At 48.9% G+C, this 14,349-nt stretch overlaps 1 protein-coding gene across 12 annotated transcripts in view; it reads left to right on the forward strand.

Moving 5' to 3' along the window:
- The window catches only part of CD99 (CD99 molecule), a 38,154-nt gene that overhangs the window by 12,060 nt on the left and 11,745 nt on the right, over window positions 1–14,349 (forward strand). For 6 of the 12 annotated variants that reach the window (XR_011434564.1, XR_011434566.1, XM_023633870.2 and 3 more), the window contains exons 2-7: window positions 5,741–5,773; window positions 6,814–6,861; window positions 7,961–8,005; window positions 9,524–9,592; window positions 12,739–12,783; window positions 13,551–13,607. Coding sequence is in view for 8 of the 12 variants with exons in the window: in XM_023633870.2 (XP_023489638.1) it covers window positions 5,741–5,773; window positions 6,814–6,861; window positions 7,961–8,005; window positions 9,524–9,592; window positions 12,739–12,783; window positions 13,551–13,607 (297 nt within the window). In the remaining 4 variants the exon portion in view is untranslated. The remainder of the gene's footprint in view (window positions 1–5,740; window positions 5,774–6,813; window positions 6,862–7,960; window positions 8,006–9,523; window positions 9,593–12,738; window positions 12,784–13,550; window positions 13,608–14,349) is intronic. The other 6 variants (XR_011434565.1, XR_011434567.1, XM_023633871.2 and 3 more) reach the window with 1 other exon arrangement.

Genomic DNA, 14,349 nt, shown 5'->3' on the forward strand with positions numbered 1-14,349 from the left:
AAAAGCACAAAAAGGCTGCGAGGTGCCTTATGGAGAAAATGCATGTGTGACATGAGCTTACGCCAGGTGAGAGTCGTAGTGCTTTTGGCTTTGAGTTCAGTATTTAAAGACAGGAACACACATAAAACAAGGTGGTGAGTTGACTGACTAATGGAATTGTGACCTGAGGCTGCAGGAACCGAACCCTGTATTTCTCTAAAAACAGTGGTTGAATATTGGTGAATACAGCGTTTCCGGCAACCCTTACAGAACTTCACTCCCACCAATAATGAGAATTCACTGTGGTTAATAAACAGAACTGTCACGTCTATTTTGGGGCCTCGGGCCAGTTTCCGGAGACACAAAAGTCTCATGATCTGATAAAGTTTGGGGCCATCTGACGGGTGATTTGGGGCCAGCCCGAATTGGGGGGTGGGCAGTGGCCAGTGGAAGGGAGCATGGGTGCTGGAGATGAAGTTGACCACTGTGACGGCTTCCCCTTGGGGTCCCTCACTTGGAGAATTTGGGGTGCCACCTGCACCTCTGTTCTGTCTCCCAGGGCCTTTGGACTAGAATTGTCTGTAGGCAGGGGACCCCGCCTCGAGCCCCCGAAAATCTGGACTCAGGATTTTCAGGGGCAGGCCAGGTGACTGGCTCTTTGTTTCCAGAAAAGCTTTGCCCGGTGTCCGAGGACGCGGAGCCCAGAGCGCGCACGGGGCCGCCGTGTCCTCGCCTGGTCTGTCTGCACGGTGTTCTGCACCTGCTGCTTTTAGGGGGGGCTCGCAGGAACCCTGGGAGCGAGGGAGGGAGGAGGGAAGGCACGAGAAAGCAGCTAGACGGGAGTCGGGAGTGGAGTGGCCGGGGGCAGGTGCCACCGTCCCACGGGGTGGGGACCCGGGCGCAGGCGCTGACCGCGGGCGGCCGGGCGAGTGGTGGGGTCCCCGTCTCGCCCACCCCGAGTGGAGAGTCCTGGAGATGAACTGGGTTATCTAGGAAGCCCCGGGCACATCCAGGGGCAAGCTCAGAACACGCCCCAAAACTTCTTCCCGGCCCGCTGTTACGATGGTGGAATCGTTGTGTTATTGTCATGCTTACGAAAATCTCAAGGTCCGAGGAACCCTCTAACTGCCTCGTTTTTATTTCCATTCTGATTTTATTATTTACTTTTATTTGTTCTTTTTACTCTTTATTTATTCTATTCTGATTTCTGTCATTTATTTCTATTTTACTTATACATCTGTTTATATAATTTGTAGGTTCTATGTATAAATTATGTAATTTATAATTTCTATAATTTGCTGTTATAAATCTGTGTAGTCAGTTTCTGTTCTAGTTTTATTTCTGGTCTATTTTCTATTTTATTTATACACGTTTGTTTCTATTCATTCATATTCATAATTCATTTCTATTTTACTTATACATATTTGTTTATATAATTTATAAGTTGTATGCATAAGTTATAAATTATATAATTTATCATTACATATAATTGTGCAATTTCTATAATGACATATAATTATGCAACTTCTATAATTTATTTTAAATATTAATGTCATTTCTATAACTTATTTCTACTTTATATAATTTATAGGTTCTACGTACAAATTATAAATTACACAATTTGTAATTTCTATCATTTATTATAAATGTATTTCTATTCTAATTTTGTTTCCATAATTTATTTCCACTTTAATTTTATATACTTATTTATGAAATTTATAAATTCTATGTATAAATTATAGACGACAGAATTTGTAAATTCTCTCTATAAATTGTAGATTACAGAATTTGTAAATTCTATCATTTACGTTTATATTTTATTTCTACTCTAACGGTATTTCTATAATTATTCCGTTTTACTTTGAGATGCTTCTCTATCTAACTGACGAGTTCTGTGTGTAAAGTATACCTTGTGTCATTTGTAATTTCTATCATTGATTGTTGAAAGTATGTCTCAGAGGGGCAGGCGCTTTCAAGGGTGACTCAGCAGTCCGTCCGGGTGGCGGGCGGTGGCCTCTCCCTGCCTGAGTCACTGCCCGTCCCGCACACCACGTGCAGCCGGGGGGGGGAAACCGCAGAGGCCACACGGGTTTCTGCTGACACTTGGGCTGCTCGCTAATTCCCGGGGAGGCCTGGTCACGCCTCGACGTTCACCGCGGGCACCCGGCTTCTCCGGCAGGCTCCCTGTCTGTGTGGCGGGGGGCCTTTTCTGCACATCCGTCGGCCCCAGTTTGGGGAGCAGTGGGTGCCCGGGTCGGGGAGCCCCCGCCTGTGCCCACAGAAACTGGGCTTCCAGGTGTCCACGGGACCCGAGCCTCTGGGGGTTAAATGGCTTGTTTATGACTCAGGGGTCCCTTGCTGCATGAAACCGAGAGCTGGCCACCTGCCCTGGCCCCAGATTTCTATGGGGCGGTGCTGGGGAGCCTCAGATGGTGAGGGTGGGGCTGCGTCTCCAGAAGGTGGGTCCCCCGTGGGGCAAGGAGGGTCCTGAGAGATGGGGTCCGGGGGGGATGTCCCAGCTGAGTGCTGGGGGGGGGGGTCTTTTGTGTGGTTTCCTCGCCCCGCCGTGGTCTTGAGTGGGGCCAGCCCAGAGATCAGGCTGGAACACAAGCTCATGCTGCAGGAGAGAGGGCGTTCTCACAGGGCGGGGGCCAGGGTGGAAGCCGAGAAGGGACATGGTTTTTCTTTTCCCGTCCACTCTCAGACCTGCCCTGGACGCCCCCGCCTTGGCTGACCTTGGGGCTCTAGAGGGGAGCCATGCAGACAGAGGCAGCCCCAGGGTGGGGGTGGAGTCGGGAGGGCTCCGGGGGTGGTTGGAGGGTCTGCCCTGCATCCCCGTTGTGTCTGCTGTTGCTGGGTTGTGTCAGGGCCACGTGGGGGTCAGTGGAGGGCATTGAGGTGAGCTGTGACCTCGTCAAAGCGGGTGGGGCCGCTGGAAGGGCAGGTGGGGCTGGGAGCGGAGGCAGCATTTTGGTGAGAGTGGCTTCCGGGTCAGTGGCTGTGATGAATCCAGGAGGAAGGCGGGCCGAGGAGGAGGAGGCAAGGGGGAGGTTGGGAGGGACCGAGCTGGGCTGGGGAGGTGTCAGGCCCTGGACACGGTGTTAGCAAGCAGCCAGCCCGACATGTGCACACACATACGTACATACATGCTCACGTGCAATGCACGCACACATGCAACACGCATGCATTTATATACACACATGTAATGCACACACGCACACACACGGCCAAGGCAATGCACACATGCACATGCGCATATGCTCACGTGCAGGGCACACACATGATCAGTGCAATGCACACACAATACATACACACATGCTCAATGCAGTGCACCTGTGCACACACATACACACATGCTCACGTGTAATGCACATTCACACACATGGTTAAGGCAGTGCACACACATGCAATGCACACACACATGCTCATGTGCAGTGCACACACATGGTCGGTGCAATGCACGCACAACACGTACACACATGCAATGTCCCTATGGACACACATACACACGTGCAATGCACACACACACACGGCCAAGGCCATGCATGCACATGCAGTGCACACACATACATACATGCTCATGTGCAATGCACACACATAGTGCAATGCACATACAATACATACACACATGCAATGCACCTATGCACACACATACACACATGCTCATGTGTAATGCAGACACATGTACATGCACACTCATGGTCGATGCAATGCACACATGCACATCACACACATGTCCACATGCAATATTCACATGCGTGCACATACATACATGAGTCCATATAAAGAGATCATCTGTTTTATTTTGTTTCCTCAGTGGTTCCGCCCGTGACCATCCTCTTTATGAGGATAAAATCATAGGAACTGGGAGGGTAACGTGTAAAAATCTGTATTTTACGTTCTGGTGTGTTGCGGTCGGTTTTTAGCATTCCGAAGAGCCCTCTCCGCTTCTTCTTTCTAAGTCCCCCTTTCCCCCCCAAATCTACGTGGTCCCCTCTTGGAACTGCCTTGTCTCGGGCCACTTGTCCTGACTTCCCGGGCGAGCCCGCGGGATGAGGAGTCACCCCAGGGGCGAGGGAAGGCGAACCTCTGGGAAAGCTCAGGGCACCGTCATTTTTGGGGGAAGCGCACAGAGGGAGTGGAGACCGCTGTGGGCTTCTGCGTGAACGTGCGTGACGGCACGTGTGTATCGTGAGCTGCGAAAGCACGTGCCCGTGGGGGTCTCCAGGACGAGTTGATCCCCGCCTGCTGCCTCGGGGACTCTGCCGCCTGTGGCAGGAAGAGCTGTCACTGTGTTTGCTCTTTTTTGGTCTGGCGTGTGTGCAGGTGCAGAAACGGCCGTTTCAGGCTCTGAGGTTGTGGGCACAGCCCCCTGTGGGTGCTGGTGTGGGGCCACCGCGGGCTCTGCCTGAGAGCTGCCGCTGCCCGCCCTGCCCCGACACAGGCACCGGAAAACACATACACACCCCACCCATTCACAGTCACGTCTGCACATACGTACACACAAACCACACATAACTCGTGTCTACACACGGGCACGCGCCACACCTGCACATATGTACACAGATCACACGGATACGTATTGGCACGTGTTTATACATATAAACCACACTATACATGTGCACACGTATGCCACAGCTACACGTGTGCAAACACCAGCCACACCCACCGCCACATATGCACACATACAAGCCGCATGCCTGTAAAGATGCACACATACAAACCACACGCGTGCACACACAAACCACATGTACACGCATACATGTACACACACTACGCCCGCACATGCCTTCACATGCACGCACACACAAACCACACACGTCTACTCATGCACACACATGAACCACATTGCACAACTACACATATGTGCATACACCACACCCACACACATGCTTTCACACATGCATGAACATACTTGCACATATATGCACACACCACACCTGCATGCCTTCATATGTACACACATACAAACCACACACGTCTGCATATGCACACGTGAGTATGCACCTGCATGTATGATACACAGCGTGCCCACATTTGCCTTCGTGTATGCACATATACACGCCACATGCATGCACACGAACCACATGTACACGCTTGCACACAGCACACCCACAAATGCCTTTACGTATACACTCATACAAGCCACACGTATACACGTATGCACACACACAAACCACAGGACACGCTTCCACATATGTGCACACACCACAGCCACACATGCGTTCACATATGCACACGTACAGGCCACACATTTACACATATGCACACCACACGCAGAGATGAAAAACATTTGCACGGTTTTCTGGGTTTGTCTGGTGCCTCTCCAAGAAGCATGCTTTGGTTGTGTCATTCCAGAGAAGGTGCTCATAAAAAGGACGCATTTGTTCTGCATGTTTTTTCCATCGTGTATTGGAAATTGTCGCTCACCTGTTTCCAAGGATCTCCTTTGAAAGAATAGCACGCGTGCAGAACTATCATGTTTTCCCACGACTTTGACGGCTGCTAAACTCTAAGACCATCAATTGTTTCAAACACGAGCTAACGTTCTTACTTGGAAGTGTGACAGTGACTATTTAGAATGAGAGGAGAAATCACAACGCATTCTGCCTTTTAAAAGCCGCTTCATACCACGGCCATTATAAAATCTGGCAAAAATACCGGGCTTTTTTTTTTTTTTTTTTTTTTTTTTACTATTTTCTTAATTTTCGAGTTTACTTTTAACTTTCCTTATTTCTAACCGGACTCTTTTTTCTTTTAGACGGAGATTTTGATTTGTCAGACGCCGTTCTTGGTAAGTGCTAGGAAAACCGCTTTTGAGAGTGCAATGAATATTTTCTTGGAACATAGTAAATATATTTCAACGGGAAATCATTCACACACCCTGTGGTGGTCACCAATGCCGAGCAGAGTTGCCAGGCCCTGGGGGAAGGACGGGGCTGTCCCCGGTGGGCACCCTTTGGTACCAGGGAGCGAGGGGCGCTGTCCCTGGGCTGGGGGCCGCCTCCTTCCCGTCTCTGCCTCCGTCTTCACGTGGCTTCTCCTCTGTGTCTGTGTCTCCACGTATCCAGATTTCCTTCTTCTTTTAAGGGCACCAGACCTATAAGGGTCTATGCCAATCCAGTAGGATTTCATCTTAACCAGCGCCATTTGCAACGACCCTATTTCCAAAGGCATAAATATTGCCTAAATTTGCGGGGCACGGTGTTCAACCCAGGACATCTTTTAAACTCCTTGTGGTCCAATGCACAAGGCTGCAGTTGGAACGATGGGGACAAACAGTAGTCCCCAAGAACCAACGCGGACAATCTTATTCCTAATGATGGAGTCCTTTTTGGCCCCTGGGAAGAGATGCGTGTGGTCGGGGGCATCCTTGGTCCTTACAAACTCCACTTGGTCTGCTTCGGTTCCCAGACGGGGTGGCCCTGGGTGAGGGTTCCGTGGAGCAAGGAGCGCGTCCCACATAATAAAGGTGGTATTTCAAGCAGGGGTCCCGCGTCTCTCCTTCTCCCGGGCAGATTTGGGGCTCTCCACGTCGTCTTTGTGCTGAATTCACGTTCTCCTGGCCCCCTCTTTCGCGCACAGCCTCATCGGCCTCACGAGGTGGGAGGGAGGCGTTGGTCTCAGGGTCAACCGCGGCCGACGTCAGCCTTTGTTCCTGTCGCCGTGGGCCCTACGGGGCTCAAGAGTCTTCTCGTCCTCGGCCGCTACCTGAGCCGTCAGGAAAAGCGAGGCTTCCAGCATTCTCCCGGCTGTTTTTAGGGAAATGGAACATGCTTGAGAATTGGCTGTTGGACTGCAAGTTTTACTGACTGAACTGTCTTTTCTCTTTAGAGGATGATAAGAAACCGACTCCTCCACCCCCCAAAAAACCCGGTGCCGGTAAGAAGCGAACGTTCCTAGCATGCCGAGAAATCGTTCTCGTGTGCCTCAGTTTCCCTAAGGGCTGGACGAGATGTCAACAGCTGTAAAGATGAGGAACGTGGGGCTGCAGATGTGGTCTGGTTAATATCTGAGTTGCGTGGTGACATCGTTGACACTGTCAAGTGCAACGGTTACCGTAACAGAGTGGACGCTGACGCCTCTGGGAGACGCTTTTGGGCCATTTGCAAAACCCCCCTGGATGCTCTTCTTTGAGTGTCCATTCCTGTTTTTGGAAACTCGTTGCTTAGGAGAAACAATTTTAGGCTCCGAGACCCCCATGGAACCCCCCCCCCGCCCCGCACAAACTCAGATCTCAGCGTCTAGGACGTTGTTGCTGTTTGTCACTGATCTTTTTAGATAAAAGTCGGGAACCAAGGATGTACAATGGAATTGCCCGAAGGTCACGTCCATTGGTGGTTAGCCACTGGGAGTAAAACTGATGCCCAGAGTTATGCAGCTCTTATCCCTGTCTGAGTTTGTTTTAACTTGAATAGTTCTGTTCGATTTAGTTCTGAATTTAGTTATTGGGCTTCCCTGTGGAAAGTCATCTCAGGAGTGAAGGACTTAGCATCCGCCTGGTCCAGACCCCGGTCTCGGGACCGTGCAGGCGCACAGAGGATGCCGCAGAAGGCGTTGTTGAACGGCGGAATCTGCACCGTCACGCCCTCCTTGGGGCAGAGACGGTGCTCCCACTCGGGTTTCAGAACAGCTCAGTACGTTGCGTTGGGCGGATACCCAAGTGCCCCCCCCAGACGTAGCTAGAACTTGAAAAGTTCTGAAAACTAAGGCGGCAACCTCTGGAAGCATCAGGAATCGTCGCCTCCTTTGGTTGAGTCAGTAGAACCGCTTTTTAGGTGCACTCCATGGCAAATCTGGCCGCGGACCTCTTCGTGTCCGCCTTGCATATGTTGGGGACCACGTGGGAAGGGGTGATGGTGGGGTTGGAGGTCCCTGGAGGCGGTGATGGGCCGGCGGGGCTGGAATTCCAGCTCGGTCTGTGTGGAGTAAGGGGTTCACCCAGAATTTCGGCATTAACGACCGGTTTCCCTTCCTCTAGACGATGACTTCAATTTGGAAGATGCCCTTGGGGGTGGAGGAAGCAGTGAGTACCTCGTTTAAATTTCCTCTGTGGCCGGCTGGGTGATTATTGTGAAATTAGGATCATTTCAAAGAGACTTCTCTCTCTCTCTTTGTGGGTGAAAGCGGGATTCCGTTTATTTCAAGGTTTCAAGACGCACAGAGCAACGGAGCATATTTTTATGGAGTCGTTGTCGGTCATAAAAGTGCAGAGAAACAGCGGAAAGTGAGAATGAGCCAGAATTTCCAGAAAAGGGGTTTCCCCGGGTGGGGTTAGGGAAGGCAAGATGTTAATTAAATTGTCCGTGGGGCCATAAAAGGAGGGGAAGGAAGAGATGAAGAGGAAAGAAGGGAGGAAATGAGAGGAATTCAGTGAGAGCCGGTCCCGAGGGCCAGAGCGGGGCTCGGCTCTGTAGAATGTGCTAACACTCTAAGCCTGTGTAGACTGAACTCAGGATCGAGTTTAACGGGTTCAGTTAACCACTGCCAATTAAAAGACCTCCTTTCTCCCTGCATCCTTTGAACTCTAAAAAGTCGGGAATATGCACCCACGCTCTACTTCTCTTGACCGAAACCAACATGAAACTTCCTTTCTTGTCGCCTCTGTGACTCCGCTGTTCAGGTTGACGGACACAGGGCTGTGGGTTTTCCCATTCTTTAAACTCTGTAGTGGTGGCGTCTGCTTCTCATTCGTTTTCAGAAAATAGGTGGCTGTACTTTGGGCATCCCTTATATTTGACCCCACAGAAGGACGTCCTCTGGCAGAATGGTTACGGTCAAGCAGAGTGCTTGACACAGTTTGTGGTTGTCATCGGCAGTAGGCACCAGGCTTATGGGGTGTCAACTGTTATTAGCTACCGACTGAACACAGGCTCTCGGAGATGTTGTAGGACCACAAGGATAAATCAATTTAAAAAAAAAGGTTTTCTACTAATAAACAATTTTCCAAAATATCAACATCCGATGAGGATTCCCATTGACCGCAACGGGACAAGACAGAAACAAGAATATTTCTACATTGTGCCTGAAGACATAAAAAGAATGACCCGGTGCGACCACCGTGCTAATTGGGATTCTTGCTTCTTCCCTCCAGCCTCCTCCCTAAAAATACATTTTTAGGTAAAATGTAATCAACATCAAAATCCATGAAGCAGTCATGAGTGGTCTCGCTTCGTGGGCGTGGGACCTGTGTGGTCGCTCACTCGGAAGGAGCCCCATCCTTGGTTGAATGCTCTGTGGCCGCCATATTGAAATTCTTCATACCGTTTGAGCAAGGGGCCCTGCGTTTCCATTTTGCCCTGGGCCCCGAAAACTCTGTCACTGGTCCGCACGCCTGCTTTTAGTTTGTGTCGGAAATAGGTGAGGTGAAGTGTTCCCGCTGGATGGCGATGGAAAGAAACTGGCAGGGGGCTGCGTGTGTGGGTACGCCCACCGTGAGAAAGGACGCACTCCGATTTCTGTTTGGTAAACCATCGGTGTGCAAATGGGTGTTTTGTTTTCTTGACGGCAAAGAGCTCATCGTTGCAACTCTCGTCTTTTGCAGATGACCCTGCGCCACCCGCCCCACCCAAGCCACGACCTCCTCCAAACCCCAACCAGCCTGGATCATCTGGTAAGACCCCCCCGATCCCCGAGGGCCCTCGGTGTGTTTTCCAGAGAACAGCGGTTTCCCCCTCCGCTGAGGGGAGATTGGCAGGTGCTCCTCACGGTGGACCCCCTGTGCAAGGTCGCGCCAATCTCCCAGCAGGGGAAGGCGGTTTCCAAAAAGATGTTTTTTGAGTAGATTTGATTTTTTAACGTGCTGATTATACTTCCCAGATTTTATGGAACCTTGAAAAATGGAAATGCAAGAGTTCAAATATATGGAATCAATGTGGAGAGAAGCATCCACGTTGCGCATTCTCCGTAGAGAAGCTACTGTTTTTTAAAGCTTTTCGCCTTTTTCTGACACATCGTGGTAGAGTAATTTGGCCAACACCAGTTTAGTGAATTGAATGGTTGTTGGAACTTCACATTTTGAATGGGTTTCTTTGGTTTAATTTTTAACACAGAAAAATATAAATACTCCGTGTTCTACCACTGTCGACATTTTGACGTTATTCTGTCCAGTAGTGCATCTGTCAATTTCAATTAAATAAATTTTAAGTAAAAGTGTCTATCTTTTGTTCATATAGTCAGGACATTATTTTTTGCTTGTTAATATTCCATCAACATTTCCTCGTATCACTTAATAGTTTTATCATCGAACTTTCGATGGCAATTAAATGCTATCGTAACCAATCTCTCATTTTGAAAAGGTTATGGTTCTTCTGATATTTTAGAACGATGAATTGCAAAGCAAATTTAAGCCATCTGCACATGCGTGCTTTTTTTTTTTTTTTTTATTATTCCCCAAAAGAGATTTCTAGAAGTCAAATTGTTTCGGCGAGTGTGGGTGAACCCCCTTCAGTTTTTGACGTTTTTCCACAATTGCTGGCAGAATCGTACCAGTTGACCCCGCGTCTGTCCCGCTGTGTGTGCAAATGGCCGTGTCTTCACAGCATCACCCATGCTGGTTATCACCACCGGCAAACCCCTTGTCCGATACAGCGGTGCACAGCATCACGACATTTCGGTCCGTGACGGACCGCCTAGACGCTGGTGGTCCCCTAAGATTAATCCCATTACAGCCTAGGTGTGTAGGAGGCTAGACCAGCTCGGGTTGTGTAGATTCACGCTATGATGTTCGCACAACGATGACATTGCCTAGAGACACATTTCTCAGAACGTGTCCCCTTCGTCCTTCGATGTGTCACTGTAGATCGTGGAAAACGTTCAGCCACTCTTGTCCTGGTTTCGCGTCTTTATTTCTGAAATTTAAAAGAAAACTCAGGGCGTCAAGTGACCACTTTTATAGTTTTTCTGGGCTGTTTGGGTGGCTTGGGATGTCTGTTCTTATACTTTTAAGATATCCAGCATTTCCTTTTGTGTTTATAAGCCTGCCTCGTTTCTTTATGGATATTATTTTCAAACGTTTATTATGAAAATATTTTCCCGCTTATTTTTTTTTTTTTTGCCTTTGAATGTTTCTAACGTTGTTTTTTGACAAGCAAGACTCGAAATCTTTGTGGCGTCCTTTATGCTTGTGTGGCTCCACTGCTGGCTTGTGGCTGTTTTATTTTTTCGTTTCGACTTTGGAATCGTTTTGTCATTGTCCCTCTCCCCTCTTGGAAAAAAGAAAACCTTCTTTTTATTTTCCTTTGAATTGTTCACCACTGTAAACTGATTCATGGCGTGCTGACATATTGGCAAAATTGAGCTTTTTCCTTGGGATTCAATTCTATGTGACTCTTTCTCCTTAGGATATTTAAATGTATTTTAAATTTCCTCCCTGTTTTTATTTGTTTCTATGAATGCATTTTTACGTCCATTTTGTCTCATTATTTCTGTAATATGGAGCAGATTTTGTTCATTTTTCCTAAGTAACTACTTAAGGATGATCCCTTGGTAACTTTTAATAGTTTTCCCTTCATTTCTTATCTTTTCTAAGAAGACTGTTGTGTTATTTGCAAATGATTTTTTTCATGTTGTCCTTTTTCATGTTTATATCCTCTCTTTACAATTTCCTTGTATTTGTATCATGCTGCCTTGGCTGGAAAACCCAGGACAGCGTTAAATATGAAAGAAGAGAGGAGACTTTTGTCATTCCTGACTTTGAAGCAAAAACCCAGAGATTTGCCTTTACAGAAAAGAAAATTGCCTTTTTTTTTTTTAAAAAAAAAAATTTTGGTATTTATTTCAGGAACTATCTTTCTATTGCAATTCCCTTTTTTTTCCTAAACAGGAATAAATCAGGGCATGTGGTCATCCACACGGGTGGTCATTTTTTCAAAATTTTAACCCATGACTATGGCACGTGGTATTGAAGGATGTCTTTAGAGAAAATGCGCCTTTGCATTCATGGAATAAATTCTACTTAGTCATGCTAGGTTCTCTTAAGCTGATGGGTGAAATTGGGTGCGTATCCGCTGGCTATTGGCGTCTGGCAAACCATCCTCAAGCCCAGTGGCTTAGAACTTTAAAAATCGGTGCGTCTGACGAGTCTGGGTTGGACTTGCCTGATTCGGGCTTGGTCCTCGTGTGTGTCTGTGGTCGGCTGGTGGGTCTTCCGGGCTGGACTTCTCCGGGGTGGCCTCAGCTGGGCTGACAGGGGTCTTCCTCCTGTGTCTCTCGCGTTGTTACACCCGCCTCCCGTGGGTTCATTCTCAAGGGGCGGAAGCCCCAGCCCCATAGAGGCTATTTTTTAAGTATCTCTTTGTCTGCATTTTGCTCACACCCGGTTGCCCAGAGTCAGTCACCTGGCTGAGTCCAGGGTCATGGGGTGGGCAGAACATTGCACCCCCTCAATGAGGAGGGTGAAAAATTAGGGCCATCCTTGCGATGAGTCTGAACCAGGTAGATCCCTTTAGGACTGTTTTATGGCTATTCGTGCCAAAGATGGACAGGCACTTTTCCGTTTCATTTGAGGTCATCTTTTCAAGGTTTAGTAGCAGCGTTTTTGGTAAGACCGATTTCAGGAGTTTTAAAATGGAGTGGGCATTCATCGTAATTGCATATTGGAAAGATTTCTTCATATGTAAGGTAGTAGCTTTGTGGGTCTCCCCAGATCCACTTTTGATTCTGGTGCTGTTTTCCTTCGCTCCCAGACGTCAAGACCCTCCCTCCCCTCAACCGCCAACAATTCCAACACGACAGCTGACGCCGTGTTTTTCCTTCTAGGTGGATTTTCAGATTCCGACCTCGTTGATGGGGATTCAGGTGGAGGTAAATCGAACCCTTCGCCTGTCTCTTTTCTGCCTCTGTCCCCCATGACCGTCATCCTCTCCAGACTCACAGCACGGTCCAAAGTCACAAAGTCAGCAAAGTCAGCGCCGGCTGCCTGAGAATCTCTTGCGAGCTCTGCCTTCTGCAGAGGCGTCTGGGGTGTGGACCGTGAGACTGGCCCCTGGGAGCTGTGTTCACAGTTGGTGGAAATCCCCTCCTTTCCCGTGTGGATGGAGGGTGATTCTCAGACCTCTCCTCTAGTGGATCATAATGATAATCGTAGATGTTTATAATAATTACGATATGCTCATGTTCATTTATTGTATTTATAGTTTATCTTAATATATATTTGTATGTCCCGGGAGCCAACAGGAATGTACCTTGGGTCGCCCACAGTCATGGGCGGGGTCTCCGGTGGGCTCCAGGGCCCTGGCTGGGATGCTCCCCGAGCTCATGGGACAGAATCCCTGAGGCATCCAGGACTCGCTGGGTCTTCTGGAACCTGCCGTGGGAGGAGCGGTCTGAGCCTGGTTTTCAGACAAGTGGGAGCGAGATGGACAATGCCTTCAGCAGAGCGGGGTGTCCCCACTCAACGGAGGAAAAGGGCTCCGTGGTATTCAGTGGCCTCATCAGTCGGTCCCATGGTCGTTTCTGTTAAGATACCTTCCCAACCCAGGGTCACAGGAGCTCGTCCTTGGTGTGAGCCTTCCTTTCCCAAAAATCTTCCTGATGCAATTTGTCAACAAGCTTTTGTTCCTCTCTTGCAGCAGGTGGTGGAGGCGGCGGTGGCCATGGAGGCCAGGGTCACGGCAGCGGGGAGCAAGGTACGGACACCGGGTCTGTGACCTTTGGGGCTTCTTGTACACGCTGTCGAGAAAAGGGGGATGCCGTGGTTGACCTGCCGCTTGGCATCTGCACCGTCTTCCTGCAGATCCTGGCACGAGGCGTGGTTCTCCGTGCCACGTGTGTTCAAGAGCGTGGCTGACGTAGCCGGTTGAGGTCTTCCCCATATGTCCAGCAAGTGGGTGCTGACATGACTGACCCGCATTTTCAGTTCAGCCTCCCTCCCTAAAAAGTGCCCCGCCTGGTGACCCACAGATGCTGGCATGCGAGCCCGATAGTCTGGTCCCCAGGCCCCCCGGTCAACCTCATCCCCACACGTGGTGAGGTCCGTTCCTCTAGCAGATCTTGGGGACAGAAGCCCATTATGCCGGATCCTGGGTTCCCTCTGGTCCTTGAGCAAAGAAAATGAGGAGGTTGGAGCCTTGACTGTAAATCCCCCTGGCTGCTAAGATTGGTTGTATTCTTGACATGGAAGAACAGATGGTTTATCTCACTTCTCCTTTGTCACAAACCGTTCCCTTATAAGGGATAAGAAAAATAAGCATTCAAAGAATTCCTTTAAAAACTCAAAAACGAGAGAGAAAGAAAAAAGGAAGGAAGGACGGTAGCTTCGTCTTTTGGTATCTCGTGTCCCTAAAAAAAATTGGCGGGTCACGCTTCCACGTTGCTTCTGGCCGAATTGCTCGTTTTAAGCATTTTCTTTGGCAGATGAGATATTTATTC

Source organism: Equus caballus, chromosome X (assembly GCF_041296265.1).
Source record: "Equus caballus isolate H_3958 breed thoroughbred chromosome X, TB-T2T, whole genome shotgun sequence".
In the NCBI taxonomy this organism is placed as follows: Eukaryota; Metazoa; Chordata; class Mammalia; order Perissodactyla; family Equidae; genus Equus; species Equus caballus.